Source organism: Rhinopithecus bieti, unplaced genomic scaffold (assembly GCF_001698545.2).
Source record: "Rhinopithecus bieti isolate Rb0 unplaced genomic scaffold, ASM169854v2 scaffold_52893, whole genome shotgun sequence".
In the NCBI taxonomy this organism is placed as follows: Eukaryota; Metazoa; Chordata; class Mammalia; order Primates; family Cercopithecidae; genus Rhinopithecus; species Rhinopithecus bieti.
In genome coordinates this window covers 233,338-258,378 of record NW_016820680.1, presented here as the reverse complement: position 1 = coordinate 258,378, position 25,041 = coordinate 233,338, and the positions used below count along the sequence as shown (strand labels likewise).

General features: G+C 36.7%; 1 protein-coding gene across 5 annotated transcripts in view; it reads right to left on the bottom strand.

Moving 5' to 3' along the window:
• The window catches only part of PARG (poly(ADP-ribose) glycohydrolase), a 138,287-nt gene that overhangs the window by 24,504 nt on the left and 88,742 nt on the right, over nt 1–25,041 (bottom strand). For all 5 annotated transcript variants that reach the window (XM_017859835.1, XM_017859832.1, XM_017859833.1 and 2 more), the window contains 5 exons: nt 24,457–24,517; nt 20,760–20,835; nt 16,481–16,628; nt 3,532–3,610; nt 1,948–2,056 (listed from right to left, as the gene is read on the bottom strand). In XM_017859835.1, the coding sequence (XP_017715324.1) occupies nt 1,948–2,056; nt 3,532–3,610; nt 16,481–16,628; nt 20,760–20,835; nt 24,457–24,517 (473 nt within the window). The remainder of the gene's footprint in view (nt 1–1,947; nt 2,057–3,531; nt 3,611–16,480; nt 16,629–20,759; nt 20,836–24,456; nt 24,518–25,041) is intronic.

Below are 25,041 nucleotides of genomic sequence, written 5' to 3'. Positions count from 1 at the left end.
AAGATAAAACTGATTCTACTCGATATGCTCTATCATAAAAACTTCATGGCATTGGGGACAACTGCTTTAAGGCAAGAGTTTGGAACAGTGAAAATAGGCTTACATTTAAAATGTATCTAATTACTAGTAAAAGATACTTTTCAGGCAGGGCGTTGTGGCTCATGCCTATAATCCCAGCACTTTGGGAGGCTGAGGGGGGAGGAGATCGCTTAGGCCCGGAGTTTGAAATTGGCCTGTGCAATATGGTGAAACCTGGTGTATCTAAAAAAGAAAAATTAGCCAGGTGTGGTGGTGCACACCAGTACTCCTGGCTACTCAGGAGGCTGACATGGGAGGATCACCTGAGCCCAGAGAGGTTGAAAGTCTGCAGTGAGCTGTGATCGCGCATGCCACTGCACTCCAGCCTAGGGAAAAAGACCCCGCTTCAAAAAAAAAAAAAAAAAGATAATCTTCAGTACAGGCAAATCTCTGACTTTCAGAATCAGGTAGAAGAGAACTTTAGAACTGTTGATACAACAAAGGCCAGACATTCTGGATAGCATTTCTGAGGGATTACTTTTATTTTATTTTAAATAAATGATGTCTGTTATGTAAGTTCAACTTTAAAAAATGGTGCATTATTCTTCAAACATTTTATAAAATTTGAGAACTCTAAACATTACAAAAATTTAAAAAATTATACATATGAGAACATGTTCAACAATAAATTAGATTCTCCCAAACAGATCAGGATATAAGATACTTAATTATGTTCAAAATATCTACTAAGTTTTAAGTGTAGTAAAAGTCTGTCTAGATTACGGTTATTATTCTCAGAAGTTTGTGAAGGAACTGGCACACCATGTATAACCATGTAAAACCACAAGCCTCATTATCCTAATAATCTCATAACCAAATCCTACTCATGGGAGTGAAACACTGATTTTCAGAATTGGGTCAGTCTTCTTGGCTGTGTGAATAATTTGTGGAACTAAAGAAAATCTCTAGGCTGGGCGCAGTGGCTCACACCTGTAATCCCAACACTCTGGGAGGCCGTGGCGGGCAGGATTGCCTGAAGTCAGGAGTTCGAGACCAGCCTGGCTAACACGGTGAAACCCCATCTCTACTAAAAATACAAAAATTAGCTGGGCGTGGTGGTAGGCACCTGTAATCTTAGTTCTTGGGAGGCTGAGGCAGGAGAATCACTTGAACCCGGGAGGCAGAGGTTGCAGTGAGCCAAGATCACGCCATTGCATTCCAGCCTCAGCCACAAAAGTGAAACTCCATCTCAAAAAGAAAAAAAAAGAAAATCTCTGCTGAGTGAATAATTTGAGGAACTAAAGAAAATCTCTGCTGTTTTGGGAAAGCCCAAAATCCAGAGAACAGAATCAGCTCTCTATTGTGTAAAAGAGTTTATTTATTATGGTCGCCAATATTGAAAATTTGAACAACAGGTATGGCTCATTTTTATATTTCTGTAATACAATAAAAAAAATGAATATAGTAGGCAGCACTAAGTATTACAGAAAATAATAGATTCCATCATAAATCTTACCTAAAATAGAACATTTGACCTGGCTTTTTCAGTTTTTCTGTTTTAACCCTGATAGCATACTTTGTAGAGAAAATGTCATTAAGCAGGTCTGAGAAAAAATTTTCAGAGCTCATTAGTTTCTATATGGTTTTACAATGATAGTGTTCCATAGCAGCTAAGGTACTTGATGAGATAAATGCATGTGTGGGGTTTAAAACTAAGCAACAGCCTATCTGGCAACCTTAGCTGCTAATCAAACAATTACAAAATGGAAAGTACATCTTGTACAAGCTGACAGAGCCATTAAATCAGGAGAGCTGTGGGCAGACATACTGACACTGCAAGAATTACCAGAAAGCATTAATTTCAGCATTAATAAAATGGCAGTAAATAGATGACAGCTGCCAGATGAACTAAGAAATAAGGTTACTGGCCTTGTTCAGCTCGCGTCTGATTTTCTCAGGCACAAACTGATCGAGGTAGCGTCTGAAGTGAAGAGCATCGATGGCAACGATTTCAGTGCAGCGCCGCTGCCAGTCGTCCCTGGGACAGGATGGAAAGGGGAGAAAAGATAAGGAACAGGTATCAGTCGCTCAAATAAAATCCTCTCAGGGGTCAGGTTGCCAAGACTTTAGCTGTGTTAAAATATTCAAAACAAACAAACCAGTGTCTGCAAGTCTGAGCAAAAGGAAAGGAAAGGGAACACCCTTTATTTTTAGATTGAGGCATATACAGTGTGCACTGTCAGGCATTAAAGAGTAAAATGAAAAATTACCCAGAGACAACACAATGACATAGTGTAAACAGGTAAATCATTTACAGTAAGTCTCAGAGGTTAAAGGATTTGGGGGCAAACAAAAGGAATCTAGTTCTTTGTTTTCCTCTAATACTAAGGACATGGCATTTGCATCTTGACAAAAGCTCATTCCTCCTTTGCTTTGAGAGATCTGCTTTAAATCACTGGGGTTGTAACATCACTATGTACTGTCCAGGAAATAATCCTAAGAAGTGTTACAAAAATGTGAAATAATTCAGTACAGCATTCTACCTACTGTGCTCAATTGCTGACTGTGAGAAACTATTTTTAAAATAACAAAGACATCAAAGCAGACAATACCATGTTGCCCATGGAAACAGAAAGGAATGGTTGAGATGATAATTTGGAAACATATAAAATCCCAAATATTTAATCTCTTTATAAACTTGCATATATTGCTGTGCCAAGCAACTTTTCAAACTGAAAACCAAAACAGAAATCTTCATGCAGGTTTGTAAATAATTATCAGGAATAAACATCTACGTAGATGTTATTTTAAACAAAATAAAGAGAAAGAAAGCAGAAGATGGACTTGAGACATTACGAGGAATACATTTGTGGCACGTGGGCAAGAGCTGATTCTTTCTGCCACAATGGCTTTCTCATCAAATAACAAACAAAATAAAACAAAACAAAAAACCCCACAAGCTTTCAGGTAGCATTTCTGCAAAATTTTATCTCTGGTCAACTAGAAACAAGACTGTCAAAGTAGAACACTATATTTCAAGAAGAAATAGGAGACACGAGCAGCAAAGCACACTGCCATCAACTGGTTTGTGGCATTAGGTCAACTGTCACAACACAGCTTTCCTCTACCTAATTTCATAGAAAAATTAAATATAACCTAGTAAGTTGGCCAAAGGCTTTAAGCTCTAATTAGAACCTATTCTACTCAGATTTAAACACGGAATTTAACCTCCACAGCTTCTGACTGTAGCTCAGAGGTAAAGAACTGTAGAGAATTCTGCCCCTCTTTGTCTTTGCTTTAGACTTTTGGTTTTATCTTCACTGTTCTTCCCTTTGGTACAGGAAGGTGGTAATAGTGTTTTAAATGACAATGAACCTTAATGCTGATTTCTTTTCTTTTTTCTTTTTAAGTTCACTTGCTGAAATACAAGCAGAGGGAATGAGAGTGTGTGAGGGTCAAGCCCAAATTCCTTTGTTTTTAGTCATGGAATACTGAAGACAGAAACAGATTTACCTTTCACTCCCATCTTCGTGGCTCCGGGACCAACGATATGTCTCGGCATAGCCTGTGTATTCACTGTACTGCTCAGTACCTGAAACAAACAATCTGTCACTATTAACTTCACACTTAATGGCAAAAACATTCCACCTACCACAACATGGCAAGAATCACTTCTGTTTAGCACTGTACTGAAGGTCCCTCCAGCCAGTACAATAAAGCAAGAAAAGAAACAAAGTGGCATAAAGAACGTAAAAAAATAAGTAAAACTGTCCCTATTTGTAGATATCATGATTGTTTACATAGCTAATTCTAATGAATCACTAACTAAAGAGAGAGGCCAGGCGCAGTGGCTCACGCCTGTAATCCCAGAAGCGGGTGGATTACCTAAGGTCAGAAGTTTGAGACCAGCCTGGCCAACATGGTGAAACTCCACCTCTACTAAAAATGTAAAAATTAGCCAGGCGTGGAGGTGTGTGCCTTTAATCCCAGCTACTGGGGGGCTGAGGCAGGAGAACTGCTTGAACCTGGGAGGCGGAGGTTGCAGTGAGCTGAGATCGTGCCACTGCACTCCAGCATGGGAGACAGAGCGAGACTCAGTCTCAAAAGAAGAAAAAAGAAAAGAAAGAGAGGGGAAATTAAAATAAAGAAAAAGCATGTAAGTAAACTTAGTAAGATCAAGGGTATGTTTGTATACTAGCAACAAACAATGGGAAAATAAACATTTTTTAAAAATCCATTACCCATAATGTCAAAAACCATAAAATACCTAGGAATAAATGTAACAACAAAGAAGACACTACTGGCCGGGCGCAGTGGCTCACGCCTGTAATCCTAGCACTTTGGGAGGCCGAGGCTGGTGGATCACCTGAGGTCAGAAGTTCAAGACCAGCCTGGTCAACATGGTGAAGCTCTGTCTCTACTAAAAATACAAAAATTAGCTGGGCGTTGTGATGTGCGCCTGTAATCTCAGCTACTTAGGAGGCTGAGGAAGGAGAATTGCTTGAACCCGGGAGGCAGATGTTGCAGTGAGTGGAGGCTGTGTCACTTCACTCCAGCCTGGGCCACAGAGCAAGACTCCATCTCAAAAAAAAAAAAAAGACACTATGAAAAAAAGAAAACTTAAATGGGACATATACTTTCTTGAGGTAGAAGACTCAATATTGTTACAATGTTAATTTTTGATATAAAGATTCATATCAATCTTAACACAAGTAGACATTAAAAAATAATAATTAAGAAGGTGACTTAAAAATTTACAAAGAAATGCAAAGAACCTAGAATGAACAACAACAACAACAGCAGCAACAAAAAACAAGAAAATTGGAACACTCAATGCCCTAAGTTAAACACTTACTTAGTCTTGGCCTTCAGAAAGACCAAGAGTTGAATGGAATTAAGCAGAATCCATAAAATCACACTTGTATCATCAACTGATTTTCAACAAAGGTACTAAAATAATCCATCAGAAAAAAAATGGCTTTTCTAACAAATATTGCTGGAATAAGTAGATATTCATAGAAAAACCCATAAACCTTAACTGTGACCACACACTACAAATAAGAATTATTTTTACATGGACCACAGACATAAACATAAAACACAAAACTGTAAGACTTTCAGAAGAAAATATAGGAGAATAGCTTTACGACATTGGGTAGGTACAATTTCTAAGACAGGATAAAGAAAGCAGTGACCATAACATTTACAAAACAAGCCAGCCAACTGCCTGGGAAGTGAGGAGCGCCTCTGTCCGGCCGCTGTCCCATCTGGGAAGTGAAGAGCGCCTCTGCCAGGCCGCTGCCCTGTCCAGGAAGTGAGGAGCGCCTCTGACCAGCTGCCCACAGTCCACAAAGTGAGGAGCGCCTCTGCTCAGCTGCCAACTGTCTGAGAAGTGAGGAGCGCCTCTGCCCAGCTGCCCATAGTCCGCAAAGTGAGGAGCACCTCTGCTCAGCTGCCAACTGCCTGGGAAGTGAGGAGCGCCTCTGCCCGGCCACTGTGCAACCTTCCAAGTGCGAAGTGACAGCCTTGCGTGTGATCTTTTCTGTCTTTCCCAAGTTTGCATTTTCAACATTAAAGTTTACTTTTTAGTTAAAAGTTTTAAAAAAATTTACAAAACAAAAACTAGAATAAGCAAAATTAAATACTTCTGGTGGTCAAACCTTCAGGGCTGAGTGCAGTGGCTCATGCCTGTAATTCCAGCACTTTAGGAAGCTGAGGCGGGTGGATCACTTGAAGTCAGGAGTTTCAGACCAGCCTAGACAACAGGGTAAAACCTTGTCTCTACTAAAAATACAAAAACTAGCCAGGCATGGTGGCGTGCACCTGTAATCCCAGCTACTCGGGAGGCTAAGGCAGGAGAATTGCTTGAACCTGGGAAGTGGAGGTTGCACTAAGCTGAGATCATGCCATTGCCCTCCGGCCTGGGTGACAGAGCAAGACTCCATCTCAAAAAAACAAAACAAAAACAAAAAACAAACAAACAATGAAAAAACACCTCAGGAAAATGCTTAGACAAGACTGGAGAAAAAATATTTCCAAATCAAATATCTGACAAAGGACTTGTGTTCAGAATACATGATGAACTCCTACATGTCTATATAAAAACACAACCCAATTTAGAAAAATGGACGGAAGACTTGAATATAAACTTCACACAGGAAGATATACAACTGGCTAACAACCACATGAAATACTGCTCAACATTATTAGTCATCAGAGAAATGCAAATAAAAAAAAATCACAGTGAGAACCCACCATACACTCAAAAGAGAGGCTAAAATAAAAAAGAATAAAAAAAGAATGACAACACTAAATGTTGACGAGGATGTAGAACAAGTGGAAATCTCATTATATATTGCTCGTAGAACATAAATTGGTGTAACAATTTTGGAAAAGAGTTTGGCAATCCCTTATAAAATTAAATATACACATATTCTTTGACCTAGAACTTCCATCCCTAGATATCTACTAAACAAATATTGAAAATATGTGCTCACAAAAACTGCAAATAATACTACTACTAAACAAATACTGAAAATGTGTGCTCACAAAAATTGCAAAGAATAATGTTCATAGCAGGTTTATTTATAATAGATTTGTATCAGTCATTGTTCAACCACAGAAATGGAACCAGTAGGACGTATATATGAAGAGATTTATTGCCAAAAATTGGCCTACACAATTGAGGAGCTGACTAGTCAGGTCCAAAGGGTGCACTGGAACTCTCAGGCATGGGTGAAGCGGCAGTGCACAGAATGAATCTCCTCTTCAGAGAAGCCTCAGCTCTGCTCTTAAGGCTTTCCACTGGACTGAATCAGGCCCAGGCAGATTATACTTATTTAATGCAAATCATATTGAATGTAGCCAAACACAGTGGCTCACGCCTGTAATCCCAGCACTTTGGGAGGCAGAGGTGGGCAGATCACTTGAGGTCAGTAGTTCGAGACCAGCCTAGCCAACGTGGTGAAACCCAGTCCCTATTAAAATTACAAAAATTAGCTGAACATGGTGGCAGGCACCTGTAATCCCAGCTACTTGGGAGGCAGAGGCAGGGGCATCACAGAGGTTGCAGTGAGCCAAGGTCACACCACTGTACTCCAGCCTGGGCGACAGAGTTGAGACTTTGTCTCAAAGGAAAAAAAAATGCTTATTGAATGTAATTAGATTAACTCCTTTACTTGTAGACTTTGATCACATCTATAAAATACTTTCATAGCAATACCCAAATTAGTGTTTGACAGAATAACTGGGGGCTGTAGCCTAGCTAAGTTGACATTACAAAAAAAAAAAGACTATCACAAAACTAAAGTGGAAACAATCCAACTATTGATAAAAAATTAATAAAACATTTGCCATGATCACACAAAGGAATACTCCTTAGTAATAAAAGGGATAGAACCACTGATATATTAAAAAACATAGATAAATCTCACATTATGCTAGGCAAAAGAAGCAAGATACAGAAGTGTGTATGATATATATTTACATGACATTCAAAAAAAAAAGAAAGAAGTAATTTATAATGAAAAGAATAAAAATTATGGTTGTTTCTGGGGTTGGGGACTGACCAGAAAAGGGCTCAAGGGAAGTTTTTGAGGTGATACTTTTTTTTTTTTTAATGTCTTGATAGGGGTGTGGGATATAAAAGCATATCTATTTGCCAAAACTCATCATATTATCCATTTAACACTGTATACTTCAATGTGTGTAAATTTTACTTCAAAAATAAAAGAACTGTAAACAAATATTGAATTCCATTTAACAGGTTTACTTTCTGCAGTGGCATGGTTTAGAAGTTCTGAAACCACCTTTTGTATATATTAGGCTTAAACAAAAGAAAAAAATTGAAGATATTGGGAGCCACATTCTTCATAGTTGGGGAAGAGAGTTCCAATTATGGAAAGGGGGAAAGACTACAATACAGGCTGTGATGCTGGTTAAGAATGGGAGGTATCGATATAAATTCACAGTTGTATATGTGTGTGTGTGTTGTAACATATGTTCTAGTTCAAATCTTGGCTTCCAAAACTAACAAAATCCAGGACCACCTGCAGAAATGGTTGATTCCAGAGCTGGTGCAGGGAATATACAAGATAAGCCTACAACATCTTTTTGTGCTAAAAAGATGGAGATGCTCAAAGAAGAAAGTGCATTAAAGAATGATGGGCACATGTCAAAGGCACACAATAGTTTGAAGGCATTCCCACTGATTGAATATGGGACAATTTAGCATCAGATAATAAGCAATGGATCATAATCCACTGAATACAATAAGAATGCAAGTGTCTATACTTCCATATATATTAATAAATATTAATAAATAAGTATACTAAATAGAACACAGTATCACTTCAGTGGGATTCCTACCGAAATGAATAACCTGAACCTAATTTTGCAGTGGGCAAACACAAGAAGGACAATCTACAAAATAACTAGCCTATCCACTTTAGAAACACAAGGTGAATGAACATAAGGAAAGGCTGAGAAATAGTTCCAGTTTAAAGAATACCAAGGTATGAGCCTGGACTAATTGAAGACTGGAAAGAAAGCTACAAAGGTCATAATTGGAATAACAAAATTATATTATAATGTAGATTAACAGTACTGTATCAAATTAAATTTCCTGATTTTGATAACTAACTGTGCTGTGCTGATGTAAGACAATGTCCTAGTTCATAGGAAATATACAACAAAGGATTTAGGGGTAAAAAGGCCCAGTATCTCCAATATATTCTTAAACAATTCAAGAAAAGAAAATAGACAAATTGATGAAGTAGATGGGACAAAAATGTAAACTGTTGAATCTCAGTAAAGAGTATATGGAAATTCCATGTATTATTCTTTCAACTTTTCTGTGAATCTGAGTAAAGAGTATATGAAAATTCCACGTATTATTCTTGCAACTTTTCTGTAAGTCTGAAATTTCATATGTATACACATAAAAACACATAATATAAAGCTGGGCAGGGTAGCTCACACCTGTAATCCCAGTGCTTTGGGAGACCGAGGCGGGAGGATCACAAGGTCAAGAGATTGAGACTACTGTGGCCAACACAGTGAAACCTCATCTTTACTAAAAATACAAAAATTTGCTGAGCGTGGTGGCACGCACCTGTAGTCCCAGCTACTCAGGAGGCTGAGGCAAGAGAATTACTTGAAGCCGGAAGGTGGAGGTTGCAGTAAGCTGAGATGGTGCCACTGCACTCCAGCCTGGTGACAGAGTGAGACTCTGTCTCAAAACAAACAGACAAAAAAAAAAACCACACAATAAAAAACCACATAATATAAATAAAGCTATGAAAACACTCTATTTTCATATATGATTAAAAATTTCCAGAATCAAAAGCTCAAAGATTTAAACTCAATACTAGAATTTCCAGTCTATTATTTAGTACACTGCTTCTAAAAATAATTTGTATTTTAATTATTACACATTTATCTAGAATTCTGGGCAAGATATTCATGCTAAAAATCAAGAAAATAACTAGAAAATTTATGTTATTTCTTTTATGAAGCATTCCTTGACACCATAAGTAGGGTTGATTGTTCCTCCTCCATGCTCCCCAGGTACTTTGCACATAACATTAGTAGAGCACTTAACATATTGAATTGTAATCTGAAAATCAATTGTATTTCCACATAGTAGTAATGAATAAAAACAGAAATTAAAAAAAATTTACAACAGCAACAAAATTATGAAATGCTTATGGATAAATCTGACAAAATGGGGAAGAATTATACAATGAAGACTATAAAATACTCGTGAGAAAAACTGACATGAATAAACAGAGACATATATCCTAGACATGTGTCAAAGACAAAACATTGTTAAGATGTCAGTTCTCCCCGAATAGATCTATAGATTCAAAGCATTCTCAAAATTCCAGCAGCTGTTTTGGTAAACATTGAAATACTGATTCTAAAACTCGGCAAAACAACTCTGAAGGAGAAAAAAGTTGAAGGACCCATACTACCTGATTTTAAGACTTATTATAAAGCTATAGCAACCAAAACAGGAAGAACAAAAACAACACATTAATAAGCTTACTTCAAAACTTAAAACTTCTGTGTTTCAAAAGTCACTGTGAAGAGAATGAAAAGACATGCCACAAATATCTGATAAAGGATTTATATCCAAAATATATAAAGCTTTCAAAACTCAAAATAAAAAACAATGAAAACTTAGACAAAAGATAGCTTCATGGGTGTAGTCATATGTCCAAACTTATGCAATTGTATACTTTAAACAAATGGTTTATTTTATGTCAATTATACCTCAATAAATCTGTCTTAAGAAATGGAATCTGACTTCCTCACTAGACTCTCAGCTCCTCAAGGGCAGGGATTATAATTATAGGCAGGGTGTGTTGGCTCACGGCTGTAAGCCTAGCATTTTGAGAGACTGAGGCAGAAGGATTGCCTGAGCCCAGGAGTTTTCAGACCAGCCTGGGCAACAGAGTGAGACCTCATCTCCACTGAAAATTAAAAAAAAAATTAGCTGGGTGCAGTGGTGTGAGCCTGCAGTTCGTGCTACTCAGGAGTCTGAGGTGGGAGGATCCCTTGAGCTCAGGAGTTTGAGGTAACAGTGAGCTATGATTGTGCCACTATAACCCAGCCTGGGTGACAAAGCAAGATCCTGTGTCTTAAAAAAGGAAAAAACAAATAACATTTTAATCTACATTAGCATCTTGTACTGCAAGAATATAAAAGCAGTTGAGTAAGAACTTGCTGAATAAACATAATAATTAATGAGTCAAAGAAATTTAACTGATATTAAAATAATGAGTCCAGAAATAATCTGAAGGCACTACATAACTGATGCATACCAAAAATTCACATCTACAATAAATGCATGGTATGGTAAAAAGAGCACTGCACTGAGATTAGGAAACATGAGAAACTCGAAGTGAATCTTTACTAGCTAGGTGACCTTAGATAATCAAACTTCACTGGACATCATTTCATCATCTGAAATTCAGGGTTCTTAATAATTCTTATTTTGTTTACATCATAGAATTCCTTGGGAAACTAAATGAGACAAGTAAAAAATTCATTCAAACCCACAAAGCCATCAATATTGGTGTCATCAGACTTAAATTTTTTAAGGGGGTAGAGAAACCACAGATATGTGATTCTATTTACACAGGGGTGAAAAGCAACCTGGTCTACTTGCCTGACAGGAACCAAGACAGCAAGGACTACTCCTTCTTTTCTGTTTTCTGCCTAGCAGTAGACAAGCTTTGTTTTCCTGTTCATAAAAGACAAACTGCCTATTCTGATCTGTTAACTCGGAAAACAAATACTTGTTCTGTCTTTTTAAAAGAAAGTGGTTGAAAAAATATGAAATATCAATTATCATATTTCTACTTCAGGTTAATATAGTTTCGGTGTTCTTTTCTAAGAGGAACAAGGTTAGATTTACTTCCTTCCCTCCTTTATGGGAAATAAAAAAATACACATACAAACACTTTTGTGCCAAACAAGTTAAATCCTGGGTTTTCTAAGTAGACACCTTTTAACATGTCAACTGTCTCCTTTGAAAAAAGTGAATGCCTTTAACTTGTTTAAAATGTATATTAATGAACTATGATGAAAATATAAAGGTAAACTGGTAACAGCTACTGAGACAGAAGACTGAATGACCTTTGTGATAGCTCTCACTAGAGATGGGCCTTTAAGACTTCATAGTCAAAGACCTTCACTTAAGGAAAAACCCAGAAGGAATCCATTAAAATCTTAAGAAGAGTGCATGACCTCTTTATGATTTTTTAGATTTAGTAGTAAGAAACATGGTTATTTTCCCTGATTAGGAATAAGAGTTTGTAATGAACATGGGACAAAAATATTTGAAGATTTAAAAAAATTCTACTTACCAATGGGTTGTTGAAAGCAGGTTTGTATAAACACCATTTTACCCAAATTTTATTAGCATCACTCAAACAGTAGTGATTATGCAGTAGATAGAAAACTCTTGCTTTTAATTCTAATGATTATTAAAACTTAGAAAAGACAAGCATAAAAATGTTTAATTTCCAAACATTTTTGGAAAACTCCAACTGAATTTGGACCTTTCCCAATGAGCTGGTGTCTTGACAGGCACCTCAAGTACTGTAACTCTAGAAGATGTCACCACTACTATAAGCGATGGTGTCTACTTGTTATCATTTCTATCAGCTCTGCTGACACTCAGAAAAGATGTAAAGATTTGTGATGTCTGGGATAATCTGATTCACTAGCGGCAGGTTTTATGTTAAATATACGAATACTCTGCCCAGTAGGTTTCATGCCTAGGCATCTGGTTTATGTGCTCACCAAACAGAAGCAGAAAAACAACTCTCAGAAAACTTAACACCCTTTAGTATTGAAACTATTTTCTGGATGTTGTATAGAAACAAATAAGAGGGAAAAAAAAAGAAGAAGAAATGGGAAGACTGGAATTTTAACTCTTTCCCTCTATCTATACTTACTGAAAGGTTAACTCATGGCTGCCGCAGGGAGGATCACAACAAACAGAGGGATAACACTGTCTGTATAAAAGTATTTGCCTGTTTGCATGACCTGTTTCATAGTCATTTAAAAGACTGATACCAACCAGATATCCCATAATGATGATAAATTTAATTTATTTCCAATTTCTCAAACTCTTCTACAGATACAGGCAGCACAGTCACAGCCATTAGCTCTCTGAGCTGGATGCATCATTGAAGAAATGGAATTGATCAGGCAGATAGATTGCAGTGCATGGCTAAGAGTCTCCTAAGGAGGGAGATGGCAGAAGTCCAGACATCAAATAGATGATGAAATGGACATTTCCATTAGGGTAACATCACATCACAGATATTAATTAGGAGGCACTATAATAAAGTTAAGTGAATGTGGGAGAAATGTTGAGTTAAAAGTCACCCCGTATGTCCTTAGCCTGAGGTAATTACAGATCTGAAGGTGAGTCATGGATCTGCAATTTTCCATTCATTTTACAATAGCTGCAGGAACGTTTAGAAATTACGTAAAAGGAGATTAGAATCCGTTTTTAGACTGGGGACAAATTAACTTTAAAAAAAGAAAATATTCTAATGTTTTCCTCTTAACATTTCTGTTTTATTCCCAATGAAAATGACATCCTTTATTTACATTAACAACATTAATGGAGGATGACAAAGTACTGATTACTTTCTTTTTTTTTTCTTTTTTTTTGAGATGGAGTCTTACTCTGTCACCCAGGCTGGAGTGCAGTGGCACAATTTCGGCTCACTGCAACCTCTGCCTCCCACGTTCAAACCATTCTCCTGCCTCAGCCTCCCAAGTAGCTGGGATTACAGGCTCATGCCACCATGCCTGGCTAATTTTTTGTATTTTTAGTAGAGATGGGGTTTCACCGTGTTAGCCAGGATGGTCTCAATCTCCTGACCTCGTGATCCCCCCCAGCCTCGGCCTCCCAAAGTGCTGGGATTACAGGTGTCGGCCACCTTGCCCGGCCCAGTTCTTACTACTTTCTAGAGAAATTAAGCAAATGAAACAAGTTGGCTTTAAGTTTAAATGCATTTTATCAAGTTTTTTATTTCAAGAATGTAAATTCATCTTAAAAACTGATGGGATATTTTGTTCTAGTCTTCAGTCCAAATCTACCTTAACAGCTAAAAAAAAAAAAATTTTTTTTTTTTTTTTTGAGACGGAGTCTTGCTCTGTTGCCCAGGCTGGAGCACCGTGGTGCGATCCACTGCAAGCCCCACCTTCCGGGTTCACACCATTCTCCTGCCTCAGCCTCCGGAGTAGCTGGGACTACAGGCGCCCGCCACAAGGCCTGGCTAATTTTTTGTATTTTTAGTAGAGACAGGGTTTCACTGTGTTAGCCAGGATGGTCTCGATCTCCTGACCTCATGATCCGCCCGCCTCGGCCTCCCAAAGTCTGGGATTACAGGCGTGAGCCACTGCAGCCAGCCGGAATAGCAATCTTTTAAAGTATTATTTGATGTACGTAAATGATGAAGACAGTCACATTCCAAACCTGCAGAGCTTCCCTACAATAGTGTGAGACCAATAGCCAAAGTGTTGGTTGCTCAACAATAGATTCATGCCAGTTTTTTTGTTCTGTAATTCCTTGCAATCTCATCTCCCTTAGTACCTTGCCCAATTGTAACTTCCCACGTGTATCCATGATAACTAACAAATGCAGATAGATGGCCAAAATGTGAGGTGAGGAAGTGTTGAGTATAAAAGGAGTTTATCTTTCCATTTCAGTATAATTTTGATCATAATCTCAGAATTCTGGATGCAGTACTCCAAGTCACTAACTTCAAATGGCTGACTGAGGCTCTATCCAGGAAAAAAATTCCTTTGCGGAGGTTCCAATCTTAATTTCCTACATAAAGTCAGACAATTTACAATTTTTTTTTTTTTGCTTTATTTCACCAAAACAGCAGAATCACGGGGATAAAAATTTACACAGGATGTCTAAATGGTGTAGATTAACTCATTGAAAGCTCCTTTATCAACGGGTGCTTACAAAAGATAAAAGACATCAGTCAAAATGGTGCAGTAAAACCTCTGAAAATTCTCTCCTCCATGAAAGCAATGGGAACACTGTGAGGAGCACTGGAAGAATCAACTGAAAAGTAGCCAAAGGCTTGCAGCAATCCAGGGAGTGTTTATTCAAGAAAAACCAGCTGAATCTTGGTAAAAACAGTAAACTTTGCAGTGTTTTATTTGCCTTATTCCCATCCCACTCTCCCAAGCTCCATCTCGGCCTTAAAAACTAACATTCCTGAATCACAGTGAAAATCAGCAGCCATCAGAGGGGGCAAAAGGAAGCAGAAGCTCCTTCAAAGCCCAATTCTCAGAGAAGTATCATTATTTGACTGTCTGGTGGTCCCCTGGAGGGCCCCCCGCTCAGAAGGCTGTCTTTACTTTACAGGACTTGGAGCTTGCCCAGTAGGAAAAGCCTAATTCTTGTGAGGGTTTGATGAAAACAATTACAGGCATTGTTTAACACTAAGACTTCCTGAGGTGGTGACTAACAGCTGGGGCAAACAATAGGCTAACCAAAAGCTTCAAAGGAAAAGCTGAAGAATGAGATGTCCACAAAGGGCTTTGAAAAGTTCTAATATATTAAAACAAGAAGGAATCTAGAGGGCTCATGTGTGCTCATGGCCATATGAATGCTCAGGAAAAACGAGAGAAAGCCCTCAGCTCTCTCCTCTGCCTAACCTTGACAGGAAGTGAAGGCTAAGGCAGAGGCATCAACTGCTTGGTGTAGTGTTGAAGGTAGGCTGCACCTGCACATACATCCCTTTAACAAAGACCGAGAGACTTATTAGTTTCAGGCATTTAAGGAACTCTGTTCAAGTGTTAGCTGACTACTAATCTAATGAGCAGGGACTTCACTGGCCACACACAGAAAGCACACAGCCATCACAAAATTAGTTTAGAAAAGTCATTGAAAAAAACAGCAAGAAAGATGAACTGTGATGAAAAGAGAAAATCTGATTTCCAGGGTCACATTACATTATTTTAAATGTCCAGTCTTAAATGAAAATTAGGACACATGGAAAGAAATGAGAAAGTATGACCCATACTCAGAAAAAAAAGCAGTCATTAGTAACTGCCCCGGGCAGCCCTGATGTTGGACTTAGTAGACAAAGAATTTACATCAGCTATTTAAAATATACTCAAACAACTAAAGAAAACTATGTCTAAAGAACTAAGGTATAAGAACGATATTTCTCAAATAGAGAATATTAATAAAGGGATATAAATTATAAAAAATAAACAGAAATTTGTAATTGAAAAGCACAATAACTGAAATAAAAAATTCATCAGTGACATTGAAAGCAGTTTAGAGCAAGCAGAAAAAACAATCAGTGAACTTGAAGACAGGTCGATTGAGATTGAGTCTGAGGAACAAGAATAATAAAGAATGAAGAAAAATAAACAGAGCTTCTAAGACCCGTGGAACATCAAGTAAATCAACAGACATATAATCTGGGAGTTTCAAAAGATGAGGAAAGGGGAAGAACAAATATTTGAAGAAATAATGGCCCAACATTTACCAAATATAACAAACATTAATCTAAACATTCAAGAGGTTCAAAAAACTTCAAGTAGGCTGAAGTCAAAGAGATCCACATGTAGACACACCATATTCAAATCGTTGAAAGTGAAAGAGAATCTTAAAAGCAAAACATAAGGAAGAAAATATACTCTTCTGAAGGTAGTCTACAAATCTATCTGAGGCACAGTGTGGCTTCAAGATTAGACTTTGGAGTCAGTTTTGTCATGTATGTCTTTGGAGGTCATGTGGTTGGGTATACATTTTATATAACTCATGGGGATGGTTTTTCTCCTATTATAATCTTTGGGAATAACCATAAACTAAATTCTACAACCCAGGTGAGTGTTTAGTCTTCATGACAGATATTCACAGATGGGGAAGACTACCCCATTATCCAGGCTTCCCAAAACTAACCTGTGATAATTAGACATTCATTGTGATCCAGCACCTCAGTGAAGAGCCGTGAAACAATCAACTCAGGATTGATTAAAAAGCGGATTTCTTCTTGCACAAGTCCTGCACTGGTTACACCACCTCCAACAAAACGATTTGCAAAATCCACCTGTTGGGAAAATGTGGCATGTTAAATAGTGGTCAAAAATACCTATGATCAAGAAGCACACAGTCTCTAAGCTCTCATCTTTTCATCTCCCACGAAAATCAATTCCCAAATAAGTAACCTTCCCAGGAAGGGCAGATTATGGTTGCTTAAACTCTTTCCATCTCACTGCAGTTAACACCTCTGCACATTCCTCTGGATCCCAGAACCACAGAAGGAATCTGGAAAATGGAGCCTTTAGGCAAAACATTACGTATTATACAGATTCTTGTTTATAAACCTATTTGTGTCTCAGGAGCCACAAATCAAGGGAGGTCTTTGTCTGGAAAGGTTTCAAAGTCATTCTCCCCCATTCGCTAGTCAATTTCCTTTTATGTATTTCACGTGACTTTAATGTAATTAAACTTTTCTTATGTAATATGGTAACCAAACATTTGCTCTAAAGAATTGAAAATTTAGTAATCAACTTTTGGGTAACCTTTTCCAACCTTACTGTAAGAATAAAGAGATCAAATTTTTTTCCTTCTAAATTCAACCCCAAACCCCAAACTACATGAACATTACAAATTATTTTTTTTAAATATAACTAAGGAAAAAAGGAAGAAAAAACCCCCCAGTATAGCAACAAAGATTCAATTAAATTAATATTTCCAATTAGGTTGGAAACTTTTATGCTTCACGTGGAGTAGTATGATGGGATCCCCAAACTCCTACTAATAAAGAAGAGATACACAATCCTCCAGAGAAGCGAACTCAACTTGCTGGCATTATTTCCATTTGTCCAGTGCGTCCAGCACTATGCCAGCCTCATGAGGCAATATGTAAGAAATAGCAACCATCTTTCCCTTAGTGAGACTATCTTAGGAGTTAGATTACACACACACGCAACTTGTGTATATACACAGTCATACACACAAGTAAAATAGAATTGACTAAATACCATGAGGCTTATATGCTTTCAAACTATTTTAAAATATATGATGTCTTAAAACTTCAGTGTTCTTTAAAGCAACTGATACTAAATGACAATCTAAAGCCTATTTTATGAAACAGTAAAACAAGAGTATGAATTGTTTGATATGTAAAAATATATGTGAAAAGACAGAAATTAATAGAAGTCTTCTTTTACCATAGAATAACTTAGAAAATACTAAAACATACCACTGAATAACTTCAAATGAGTCACCAGAGAGAACTGCATATTTGGATTTGTATTCTGGAGTACTAAAACCAATGCTAAAAAACCAGAGTAACTTTTTAGCTTATATAGGAAAATAATTTTGGTGAAACCAGTCTGCTGATTAGAATTAGTTACCTACTATATATGAGGTCTATGGGCACTGGGTGATTCATGGCTTAAACTGTCCAATTCAACAAATATTTACTGAGTATTGTGCTGGGAATCACTGGATACAAAGATGAATAAGATATGTATGGTTCCCCGCCTCACGGCATTTGCAATTTAGATAGCAGTTAGAATGAGCATAAGCAGAATGAGAAGATGATTATTAAAGAGCTTGTTACTATGTATTTGATACTTCCTAAAAATACAATTAACCAAAATTGGGGCATGGGAGGAAGATAGGAAAGTTTTACAAGAGGATGTGGCAGCTGACATGCAGGCTGAGGGCATAGCTGCACAAGGACACAGGGCAAAAAAAACCAAATGTAAATCACCGCTGAGGAGAATGGTAAACAGATTCCTCATGCTTGCCTGCACTGTAGAGTAGGTGGAGGCTTATAGTTGGTGATAAGGTGGTCTGAGGTCTAGGGAATTTTTACTCAATTTCCCTCTGAAGGTTCTGGGAAAGATTCAAGAAACACCTGGACCTATGTTTTAGGAAGATATTTCAGGCTAGAGTTTAAAGAATAAATGGAAAAGTGTAAAACTAAAAGTAAAAAGGCTGGTTAGGTGAGTACTGAATAGTTTATACAATCACTACTAGGGCCTCAAACAGGAAAATGGTAAAGGAAAGAGAAGAAACTCAGTAAAGAAATAAAATGGGCTGTACTTGAGAACTAAGAGACTGGCTGAGTGCCTAGAAGTATAATGATATTGTGACTACGAATTTGAAACAGACGAGGTTTAAGATTGGTCTAACTTAATTTTTACTGGAATAAGGTACATAACAAAATAAAAGATAAGCTCTATCCAACTTATGTACTACTTGATAATGATCATGAAATACATTCAGTGTGTATGCTATTGTTTATGCTTTAAATAAAAGGTCAACATTTGTAACCTGAAAGGTGTGCACAGAAATAAAAATACTCAACTCAGTATGTCTCTAAAAGCCGGAGTCTTTTAGAAAACCAAAGTTTTACACTTAAGTTCTTAACAATAAAGACCCTCTACAACAGTTGAGAAACCTGTTCCAGTACATGAAAACAAGAATGTGAGTGCATCTTTATTTTTAGCCAGTTATTTTCCAAGTCACTTTAAAGCTACTCGTTCGTTCAGATTACTCAGATTCTGAATTACAACTTGATGAAAAGACAGGAATGACAACGCTCCTCAGAGTGGTTTTGTTGTTGTTGCCATTCAGCATAATGTAATTTATATGCTACACAATGAGCTCTGTCGCATTGCAATACAATATTCCCCGATCTCCTGGGGAGACATGGCATGGGTAGGGAAAACAATTAATAGCAAGAAGCCCTTACGGTATTCTTTTAATCTGCTGAGGTCTCACATTTCATCTACAGCATATTCCAAGGAAGTGGTGAGGATCTCAACCTTAACTGTTGTCAAATAATTCCTTGCTGAATTGTACTGTAATGAAAGGTCAGCATTCCTGTGGTCCTAAGCAGCCATAACTTTGTTTAGTTCATGTGTATTAAGAATCTCTCAGTTTATCCAAGACTTTAAAGATGGGAAGAACTTTATCAAGAGGGGAATGTGGGGGGAAAAGTGATATTAATTCGAACGAATATTTAAGCATATTTTAAGATTAGTTTTAAGACAGAAAAAAGGTATAGGAGTAAATACAAATTTAAATGTTTTGTTTTGTTTTCCAAAGTAAGCACAGGAAAATATTAATTCAGCTATCCTAAGTATTTTATTTATAAGCTCAAATAACCACTGGGAGAAGGTGATTTAGAATAAAGTATAGTTTGTCTCATTGAAGATTTTAATTACAAATATGTCCAAATAAAAGGTCATTTAAAAAAGAATCTGTTTCATTTAAATAATAACTAGACACAAATTTTATAGTAAGCATTAAGTTATTCAAACAAATCAGTCCATTTTCAGGCAACTGCTTTCTTTAGATTCTGAACCAATATAAGCACCAAATAAGAATCTAGGAAGAAAAATAAACTATTATCAGTATAAATGAGATGGTATACAAGCTTCTTTCAAAGAAAACTCAGTTTACAATGCTCTTATAAATGGGATAAGAACACAAAACACTAACATTTTGTCTCTGATTAGTGAATTTTAAAGCAGCACTATAAATCAAAAGGTTAGGTTAGATATTACTATATTTTAAACATGGGGTTTTTGTTAACCCCCTTCTCCAAAATACTTTTAAAGGTAAAAGTAGTAACAGATTATTAACAAAGATTGAGGGGTGGACAGAATTACCTGCTTTTAACAGGGAAAAGACATAGCAAGCATAGCTAGCTCATGTGTATGAAACTGTTACATATGAGAGAGAGGCCTTTCTTATCAGTTTTAGACGTCTGGCCCCTCAACCTAAACAAAGCTGTTGGTGGCTGAAAGACATCTCAATCTGGTCATCAAGTAGGGCAGAGCAAGAAGAGCCTTTAAGGAAAAAGAATAAAAATGCTTGGCGACAGTCTGTCAAGACTATACCCTGGGAACTTCCTCCACTGTCAACCTACAATCAATGTCTGAACCAAGAGGCTGATGCTGTCCAGATCTTGGGACTTTCTGTCAAAGGCTTTTGAGAGAAGCACATGTAAGAAACAGAGAGTATACACCGGCAAATAACAACATTACCAAGCCTGTCAAAGTGATCTGTTTGGTGTTTTTCTTCATTCAGCTATCATGCTTCTTTGCATTAAATCAGTTTAGGAGACAAATAAACAGCTTTTCAAATTTCTTTTGCTGTCAGAAGTCTGAGAAGAAAAAGTCCCAATCATACACAGACACTACTGAGATTCACCTACCTGTAGCATGCCTCGGCCATTTTCTTCTATGGTACCTTCGTAAGTGACATGCAATCGTGTCAAGCGTTTTTCACATCTACAATGTAAAAAGACACTCCTTTACTTATTATTTTAATGACAAGTGGTTCACTGCGGACAAATGTGAAAATATAGGTAACTATTCAAAAACTGAAACCACCCCAAATCTCAGAAGTCAGAAACAGATGCCTACTGTTAACATTCTTGGTACTGATCCTCCTTATTCAAACATGTAAATATACGTATTTAAATTAAAATGAGATAACATATTGTTTGAAACCTGCTTTTCCTCTAAATAGTATGAGAGTGTTTATTTTTTAAAACAGTTGAAAACATTGCAAAATATTTTAAAATCTATGAAATTTTGTTATGGCTAGGGTTGGCAATCTGAGAAAAAATGTAGAAAAAATTTGGCAATAAATCATATATGATTCTCATACGGCTTTCTATTTTCTGTTTTCACTGTTTGATAACCGTGTGTGTGTGTGTGTGTGTGTGTCTTGATGAAAATACATGCCACAGAAATTCTGAACAATGGTATTTTTCTATTAATAAGGTTAACAGATAAACCTAGCATCTATACTTCAGAAGGCATAATTATTTTCTTTCCCTTTCAACCATGGTCACTGAGATATTTACTTGACTTAACGTTAGATTAACAACAAATCTCATTGTATTAATGGCATTTGTTAACATTATTTTCCTTATTAAATATTTTTCCCCTGATCACTTACTGAATAAAAAATATAAATGATTATGAATGAAATAGAGGAGATTCAAAGTTCTAACTCACGTAAGAGTGCCAATAATCTTTTTTGGGAGGGCGGAGATGATTGTATTTTTAGAAAATAGTCTAGGAGGTTAGCTGGAAAAGTACTGAGAATTGCTTGATTCCTTCCTGGTCTCAATGAGTTTAAATACATTTCTGGCAAAATTCCAGACCAACAGGCTGATAGCTTTAACTCAGAAGGTAATTCTGCACAGGTTCTGTCTAAGAGCCTTATTTGTATTAACTCATTTAATCCTCTCAACAACCCTATTACTATCTCCTTTTATAGAAGGGGGAACAAAGCACAGAACATCTAAGTAAGCTAACCAAGACTAGTAAACAAAGCAGCAGAGATGTGAAACTAGGTAGACTCACTCAATGGTCCAGGCTCTGAATCAGTATGCCATACTTTTAGAAAAATTACTTTCCCAGTCTCTCATAGAAAACAGTATCATAAGTTTAATATATATTTTTTAACTTCCTTTTTTTGGTCCTACTTTCCTAGCCATTTTATTCAGAGGAAGACCCTCCCTGTGAGCATACTACTAAAATCTCTGGGCTGTCAGTCAGGACTTCAGAACAGGAATTCCATCTGTTGTCAACTATTCTCCATGACTGAAACTAGAAATTTTATAGTATAGCTCTTAATAAAATTATGAAACTGCTAGAAACTTTTTCTTGGTTTTGTTTTGAAGCATTTTCTAACTTCCCAATAGGTCATCCTCTAAACTCCTGCCCCAGGAGTCAAAGACATAGATGATTCTGGCTCCCTGTGATTAAGCCTGGCTAAAGTATTTGCTGATAATCAAAGGGTTGACTATAACATGCCAGAAACTTGGAATTCAGTTCCAACTCCTGGCACCCATTGAGCCCCTTACTCTTGGGAACACCAACAATCCTCAACTTTTCTTCATTCTCCCTCTTTAAGTGAATGCATGTTTCTGGTTCTGTGGAGTCTCGGAGACTGATTTTAATTACATTCTCCAACTCACTTATGAAGCAGCTAAAACAAAAAAGAGATCAATGAAACAAAAATAAGTTAAATTCTGCCTGTCAAAACTAAGGGGACAATCTCGGTCTCACTTAGAGGCAAAGTTACTGTGTCTCATTGACACAGCAGCCTTGCCAGTCTCTGCATTTTGACCTGTCCCTTCTCTCCCACATGGTGGTATACAAATGGGTGTTCTTTCATACTAGCATCAAATGAATATCAGATGCAAAGTAGAGATCCTGGATGACTTAAAAATAAGCCCTCAGATTGATCTGTAAAATCTACACCAAAGTAACAGAAATAAAACATCTGCATTCCTATTAGAGATTAATAGAAGAATGAAGAAAAACAATCCTCTGCACCATAGAGATGACACAGCAGAATGGTACTTTTAATTCCAGGCACCATATTTTAAGAGGGCCCAATGAATGGGAGTATGTTAAGAGCAGAGATAAAGGGTTTAGAATACATATTACATGTGAAATAGAAGAAATGAATCAATTTAGTATGAAATTGTGTGCACTGTTAGAGGGGGAAGTAGGTCAAGAAGCCATTAAGATACATGAAGAAGGGTCAGATGCTAAAACTACAAATTCAGATGTATTTATGTAGCTCCAGAAGGAAGAACCAGGAATGGTGGAGAATGAATGCAGAAAACATTTTTAGTGAATGAAAACATGAGATGATAACACAAGCAGCCACCACTGGAACAAAATGATGTGAAACAGCAATTTCCCATCACTGAAGCTATCCAGTCTCCGTCCATCGCAGGTATTACAGAGCTGATCCAAGAGTTTAGTAGGCGGCTGGGGTTTCTTTCAAATCTAACATGCCATGATGCCAAAATGCTATACATGTTCTCATCTTTTTCAGGCTTATTTTTTTTTCTCTCTTCAGATTGCTTAACCTTTTATCTACTTCCCTCTATTAACAATCATCTAAACCATGCACTCAAGTCTTCTGAAGTCAATTTCTTTATCTTTCACTTCACTTTATCTTTATCTTCACTTTCACTTGATGGATGAAAACAATGCAGGAAAGCCACCTAAGCAGATATGACTTCTCAAGTTAACTTTTTAAAAGTGATTTCCATTCATCACTAATTCCAAACAAAACAATTACACACTATCATAAAATTATTAGAAAATTATTAGAAAGTGAAAACGAGAGGCATTGGTTAAATATGTTTAATATGCTTCATCATGTCCTCAAACATATTTAAAAAGTTAATCCACACTTCTTTAAGTGTATTGGGGGACTTGCTTTAGATTAAGAAATAGTTAACTATTTCAGGACCCTTCTTTAAGTGTATTTTAACTATTTCAGGAGACTAAGGACCCTACAAATCTGAATTAGCTCAGATTGGCTGCTATTTCCTCAATATTTTCTGATAAATAAGAAACAAACAGAAAATACCAACTTCCACAAAATCTACCAGTAGTACACAAGGGCAGCCAAACTTCAAAATTCTTGCCACTCAGACAAACTCTAAACAGTTACTGTTAACTAAAATGTAAATAATAAAAAGACTTTTCTCAATCTTGTCCTCCAGAAAGAAAAGCCATAAAGTTCAAACACTAACCAAAAAAAAGGGTAAGGAGAAACATTTAAATATTGGTGTTCCTTTTATTAGTGTCTTCAAATACAACACTCCTCAATTCTAAACAGGACTTTCTTTCAGAAAACAAAACCAAGACAAAATGGTTGAAATCAAAGGGTTATAGACTTTGATTTAAAAGGCATGACCTTTTCAAAAATGAGAGCTATTAATGGATCATTTATGAGAAGAAATTCCCTGGCACTAGGATAATTAGAGGTTGGAAAACCATCTTTCCAGGTGCTATAAAATAGAATCCTCTCATGGTGAAAGAGTCCTTCTAATTCTAGGGGTCTAGGATTATTTTTATTATTATTGTTACCTTTCCCATTCTGGAAAATCTTCAAGACTCTGTCTTGTAAATGTCACCAACCCAGTAGGTTCTACAGAAGCAATAAAAGAAAAACATACCCAAAATAAGTTTCAATTTTGAAAAGATTATACACACACACAAACACACACAAACACACACACTCAGTAAAAGAACAGGTCTAACATTGGCTATAAAACTAATCAGGAAATACAAAGTCTAGTACTGGAAAATAACAGAATATCAATTGAAAATAATATTAATTTTACAGTAGAAACTCCTATAAAATAATAAGACTTCACTAAACAAAACTATACAAACAACAGCACAACAGTAGGATTTGAGTGCTGGTACTTTCTGGTAAAGTGTTTGAAGCTGAATACACTTTTTTTTTTTTTTAAAAGCACTGAAAAAAAGGATGTATAACTGGTACAGCTTGCGCAATAAAGACAAAATTGAACTCAAATTTGTAGACTCCTTTACAAAGAAAGGACTTAACCCTACATTCAAAGACTGGTGAATAAATACACATTTATATACTTTATGGTAAAGTGAAATGCCACAGATTTAAAAACGAAATCATTTGCACATCCTCTG